This window comes from Haliotis rufescens, unplaced genomic scaffold (genome assembly GCF_023055435.1).
Source record: "Haliotis rufescens isolate VD_foot unplaced genomic scaffold, xgHalRufe1.0.p SCAF_21, whole genome shotgun sequence".
Lineage (NCBI taxonomy): Eukaryota > Metazoa > Mollusca > Gastropoda > Lepetellida > Haliotidae > Haliotis > Haliotis rufescens.
This window is the reverse complement of record NW_025963902.1, coordinates 3883003-3889433: the sequence shown is the minus strand read 5'-3', so window position 1 is coordinate 3889433 and position 6431 is coordinate 3883003. Positions and strand designations below refer to the sequence as shown.

At 40.6% G+C, this 6431-nt stretch overlaps 1 protein-coding gene across 2 annotated transcripts; it reads right to left on the bottom strand.

Annotated features, from left to right (window-relative positions):
- Window positions 1-442: 442 nt before the first annotated feature.
- On the bottom strand, window positions 443-5303 carry LOC125382906. Of its 2 annotated transcripts, XM_048401123.1 has the most exons (3): window positions 4787-5303; window positions 3173-3256; window positions 443-2832 (listed from the first exon to the last, which is right to left on the bottom strand). In XM_048401123.1, the coding sequence occupies exon 3, from the start codon at window positions 2826-2828 to the stop codon at window positions 1563-1565; it is 1266 nt and encodes a 421-aa protein (XP_048257080.1). In that variant the 5' UTR covers window positions 2829-2832; window positions 3173-3256; window positions 4787-5303; the 3' UTR covers window positions 443-1562. The 2 variants fall into 2 exon arrangements, with proteins under 2 accessions (XP_048257080.1, XP_048257079.1); XM_048401122.1 differs by having other exon boundaries at window positions 443-3256.
- Between the last annotated feature and the right edge of the window lie 1128 nt (window positions 5304-6431).

The window sequence follows — 6431 nt, the reverse complement described above, 5'->3', positions numbered from 1 at the left end:
AAGACTGCAGTGTTAGGGAGTCTTAACATTCTCAGAAATGTTCTGGGACGGTTTGGCTTGGCAGCCCTTCCTGGGAGAAGTCCCATTTGCTGTCTGGGCTGCATGTAGAGGAGGCGAGGACCCTGAGCTGATGATGAGCCTAACAAGCCTGACTGTGCCAGATCAGTCAAATCAAATTGGCTGCATTTTTTGTTTAACCCGTAAAAAAAATATAAAAAAATAATAATAACAATAATAATAATAATAATAATAATAATAATAATAATACCATCTTTGCCATGCTGGTGGTTTTGACACAGAGGTCCATCAATGGTAAGACCCGCAAGGGCGTCATGGAAAATCATCAATACAAAATTCTTTGGAATAGGCCTCACGCCTGTCCAGGCCAACAAACCTGATCTGGACCTTTTTGAAAAGTCTAATGAAATCATTTTTGTTATTGAATTTTCTGTCTCTTTTGACACTAATGTGATTGACAAGATGGAGGAAAAACATGGCAAATATGCAGACCTCGCTTTCGAAATGTCACGCTTACATCCCAAGAACCAAGTTGTCCAACTCCTCATTGTTCTCGGTGCCTCAGGTTTGGTACCTCCTAATCTGTTGACTGAAATTGGTACCCAGGTTTGTTCCTGGGAATAAAGCCCTTCTGACAATATGTGTATTGCAGAAGACTGCAGTGTTGAGGAGTTTTCACTTTCTCCAAAACATTCTTAGTGGGTTTGACTAGGCAGTGCTTCCTGGAAGAATTCCCATTTGCTGTCTGGGCTGCGTGTAGAGGGGGCAAGAACCCTGAGCTGATGATAAGCCTAACCAGCCTGACTGTGCCAGGATCACCCAAACCCAATTTGCTGCATTTTGTGCTTTAATCTAATAATAATATCTCCTGCAGGACATTCAGCAAAGTCATTTGAACGAGATACAGTGTGTGCTAAATACAGGCGTCAGGCTCAGCACACAATGCCTAATTCCCAACCACATAACTACGGTCCTGAAAGAACTGCATTGGCTACCCGTTAGACTGGGAATCTTGTCACTGACAAATCTCTTTCACAGAATCAGATTGTGGTTCCAGCAGGTTGTATTTGGGATGCAGACAATCATTTAAGAGTTTCTGGAAAGAGTAGAAGGGCAGGTGGATTTTTTGCTGGAGCTGGGTCACTGTTATTGAACACAGATATATATGAAGTTCAAACTAAATCTTGAGTCCTGAGCCAAGGAAGGGGTCACCAAGGTGGATGGAGTTTTGGCTGGAGCTAGATCTTGGATCTCTGTTGCTGGACACAGCTTGGTCTGAAGTGATAAATAGATCTGAAATGAAATGAAGCCAAGGTTCACAGCAGGAGAGTCACTGCAACCTTCATTATTATCCTGGGACAAATTCAAGGAAGAAATCTGTAAAAATACAAAAGAAACACGACATGAGAACAGGCATTAAAAGTGCAGAAGTGTGGGGGGGTTATGGTAATAGTAAATTGTATCTTTCTGCTTTTACATGTTTAGTATATTTTGAGCTCTTGCCAAAACTTTCATTCATTCTGGCTGATATCTTGTGACTGGATTCACAGCTGAAAGGAATAGGCTATGAGGATAGATTCACTGAAATCCTCAATACTTGATACTTGGCTGATGGTCTGTGACATGCTGGAACCACTGCGCCCAGGAACAGGGCTGACAATGGATTTCATCAAAGTCTGGCTGTAGTCTTGTGACAGGTTGCTTTCACTGCTGAAGATGGAATCATCCAAATCTGGGCCCAATGACGTCTGGCTGATTGTTTCTTCATCTAGGCTGCATGCACTGGTAATTGAAGGCAGCCTGAAGGCGGAATCATGAAACTCAGGGTCCAATGACGTCTGGCTGATTGATGCTTGATCTAGGCTGCAAGCACTGTCAACCTGAAGCTTCCTGAATGTTGAATCATCAAAATCTGGGCCCAATGACGTCTCGCTGATTGTTGGCAGATCCAGGCTGCATTCACTGGCAACCGGAAGAGGCTGGAAGCTGGAAACAGCGAAATCTGGGCCCAATGATGCCTGGCTGATTGCTGCTTCACCTAGGCTGCATTCACTATCAATTGGAAGCGGCTGGAATGTAGAATCATCAAAATCCGGGCCCAATGAAGTCTGGCTAATTGTTGGGAGATCCAGGCTGCATTCACTGTCAACTGGAAGAGGCTGGAAGCTGGAAACATCGAAATCCAGGACCAATGAAGTCTGGCTGATTGTTTCTTGATGTAGGCTGCATGTGCTGTCAACTTGAAGAGGCTGGAAGGTGGAAACATTGAAACCCAATGACGTCTGGCTGATGTTCTGACTCAGGCTTGATTCACTGCAAATAGTAACAGGCATGAAATGAGGTGGTGAGAGTTCAGCAATAAACTCTTCGACGATTGAGGTTTGGCTTGCACTGGTGCCAGCAGGGAGGGACATATCACATGGGCTTGGGAATATGCTTGCACTGGTGGCAGGGAGAGATGTATGATTTCGGCTGGGGAAGACATGTCTGCTCTCTAATTGAAACATAGAAGGAAGGTCATTAGTGTCAGTACAGTTAGAAGTAAATTTAGGATAGTCTGAATGAAGCACACTGGTATTTGGACTGAAAAAACCTGCATTATGAATATTCAGATACTCGCTTGGGATGAAGGATGGGAAGGAAATAGGTTGTTCAAACTGTTGTAGGATGCTGTTGTAGAAGATGGAGGACCTAGGGGTGGGGCATATTAGGCTGGTGGACCTCATTGTAGGACTGGAGGGGATGACAGCATCAGTGTCGGGGCAGGGAGGGTAATCCAGGTTCACCCAACTCTCACTGGGACACAGCATGTCTCTGAAGTATCAATGTGGGATTTATTTAGATTCATTTCACACAAAGGACAAAATACAGGTATTGACACGTGTTAAGCTTGTTTACATGAGTGGTTTACATTGTGTACTTATACAGGGATTTTGATGGAGACAATTGGCATGAGGACATTTTCATCATTTTATCAACTATATATAAATATATACCAAATTTTAAAACAATCTGTTGGACATTTTAGATGACAATCCATGTCCTGGAAAGTGAACTGATCTAAAAACCCTGCCTTGATGAATGTAAAAGCTAGAGTTCTTGTGTTTTGAAGTGGGACATGTCATTATTATGTGTGTTGTTTAGATGAGAATACCTCTAGAGTTGATCTTTGCACCAGATCAAGGTGAAACACAGGAAAAACTGTAGAATCCAGATAATCGATCACAACAACAGAAACCTGTCAACAAGACAGACATGAAGTTACTTTTAACATCTTGATGTTTTATCAGTATAAATAGAGTGGGCTTTTCTATATCGAAAGATGCTTTTCATGTTATAACTATAAGCATATTTCATGGCTAAAAGCTAAATACCAAAGGTCATTATGAAGACAGTCTGAGCGGCAAAGTACATATCTCCCACACTTGCTAGGCATGTAGTAATGACAATGAGGTAATAAAAAAAACAACCTAGGACCTGTTACAGGGTGAGAAATTAATAATATTGTGATAATTCATCTTTATTTTAACAAGTCCATAAAAAATATCTGTTTACAAGAAAGAGAATAATGAGAATAATAATAATGAGGAAGAAAGAAAGAACTTCAATAGAACATAAAAGTACATAAAAATGTGTAGTCACTGGTAATGTACATTCATAGTCGTTGGACATAGTTACTGACTTTTGATTTGAGATATCAATTAAATGACATCAGTAAATTTTCATGATTTTATCAACCTTTGAAAGGACATTCTTCTATATCACATGTATTATCATTAAATAATGAAAGTAGTTTGAAATCGGACTTTTTGACTGACAAGTCAGTTTCCTAGTAAAGCACAATATATTTCTGTGCAAAACTTGATCAGCCCAATGTTGATACACCTTATATATTTCCAGTTTACTGGCCTGCAATTGTCTATTGGCATCATTTCAGTGGGTATTTCTGTTATGATATGGAGAACTATTAGCTGACCTTAGCAGACCACAGAGATTTGGGTCAAATATCGGCCTCTGGGCAGGTCTAGGTAAATCCCTAGACCAAACGGAAGAATACTGGACTTGAAGTGCAGTAAGGATTCCAACCAGATTTTACTAAAAATATCATTAGACCTTTAGAAGGTCTAATAGACATCATTCTCAATTTTCCAAAGCACATAACTATTACGGGACTGGAAAATATCACAGTGCGTATGACAGCCTGTGGCAGTAACTTGCTGCTTGCCAAAACCTGTCAGTTTAATGGATCTTCCCTAGCCTTTTTTGCGAAACAAAGCTTTAGCGTTTTAGCCCACAGAAACCGATGACGGTTTAGGCAACACCCCATCATTTTCAGTAGATCTTAGTGTTCATGTATGGACCTTTATTAGCAAAGCTTACTAGACTGAAAGAAAAGTTTACTAGACTTGGGCTACGGACTGGTGGCTAAAGTCACAGACTGTGGTTTAGCTGTATCGATGATGTTTTTGTGTGGGGCCGTTCATAAACATGATCAGAATTGTGGTCAATTTGGGGGTCGAAACAACCGTGGTTGCTTCAGAATTACCGAAATACTTAAAACGTGCGTCTAAATATGATAGGCAAACAAGCTGGTAAATGAAGGAATAGATAATACAACACTAATCTAAAGGAAAACGTCAGCAAAATGGGCTTCAAAATGTTGAATATTTGCTGGTTGTCAAAGAAGGCCTGTTTTGTTTACTATGCCAACAAAGACAAACCCGGAGACATTTCGGAAAGGAATTCATACAAAATAACATCTACAAACCTGTCTGCAGAAATAATGAAGACGTTTGAACTCAAACAGGTCTCTGAAATCTGTTAAAATAACAACTGAGATAGCAACGATACGCTTCTGTCAACGAAGAATCGTAGGAGCCGGGTCTTGAACTTGTTTTGAACTGTTACCGTAGCAACACCGGAAATAGATTTTAACCAAAAGTTTTTTGTATTCACTAATGGAAATATGTCTCTATGTCCAGTAGAACATTATATAAATCATAATCGCAAAATAAAACTTACATTTAAATAAAATGTACTGCTGGTTGCCGACTCTCTGTGCGCTGCGTCAACTTTGTAACATGTAGAGACGGAGCCTGGCGGAAAGGAAACTAGTCAACTCGTTCACACGAAGACCCGCAAATTATCACGCAACATCAATGACAATCATTAGCGATATTGGGAGTTAGTCTCTTTTAGGTTTAAACGTGACATGACGGTGCCTATGAAGATTGAAGAAAATATTTATTCAACATAATACAAGAGTCAGTTCTCTGTATCAAAAGTCTTTTGTGAAAAATATTTGAGAAAGTGCCTAAAGACGATCGGATGTAAGTGGTCCCCCATGCTTGTCAGTCAGTGGCCATTAAATCTACACTGACTTCTGTTCAAGGAATAATATTATTTTTATCAAAAAGTGTCATTCGTTTTTTAACCGGCGTAAAATTAAGCTCGTGCATGAAGCCGATGTAGTAGATTCAAACGACACCCCCTTAATTCGACCTTAGATCCTAGATCCTAGGCGGAAAGGGGTCTGGTGGGGGTAAGGGGGTTGGGGTTGGGGTTGGGGGGGGGAAGGCTACAACCCTTCGCACGAATGAACCCTTCGGTACATTAGACGAATGGGTCACCTTCATCCTTTTATTATACTAGAAGTGCCGACTTCCTACATTTGCCGCCATTGGCTGTCCGTATACGCGGAACTGATTACATTCATATTTGTGTGTAAAAACGAAACATAATCAGCATGGTTACATACATATAATTTAATAAACACGCGCCTATTTATATTCACAATTCACATTCTGACAAAATGAATCCCAAATAGGCCCAAGTATTATATCCTTTATTTGTAAATACCACACTGTGATTGTGGGCTTTTACAAAATGTAATAGTCTCAGACCTGCATCACTTCTGGATTTCCTCCCATTCTGATCAGACACGCCGTTTGTATAACTGAAAAACTGTATAATGCGGCGTGAAAAGTCACCCACTCACTTACATGACATACCGACCCGTGTAGATCCGGGTTAGAATACGTCTTCTGCACCTATGCTTGTGGTAAGAGGCGACTCACGGGATCGGGTGGTCAGGCTCGCTGACTTGGTTGATGCTACCAAGACGATTATGTTCAGGCAGTAGTCATATACTCAGAGTATTGATGATTATATTTCTTTCCATCTTTGGCTTGTTTTTTTTCGTGTTTATCGCCGCGTTAACGTCACTTCTAAACACTGTGCTCACAGGTTCCTTCTCTGTTCAAGGTAAGCAGGTTCACAGAGTCATTATTTTTACTTTATATATGTGTGTGCATTTAGGAGATAAACCTATTGTGTTTTTAAATTTGATGTAGTCCCACTGTAGAATAGATACCTACCTATAATTTGGAACCTCGCGCTAAAGCGCTCGGTCA

Bases quoted from the DNA above. Each gene is read 5' to 3' on its own strand.
- LOC125382906 (XM_048401122.1), bottom strand. From the start codon at position 2,828: ATGCTGTGTCCCAGTGAGAGTTGGGTGAACCTGGATTACCCTCCCTGC.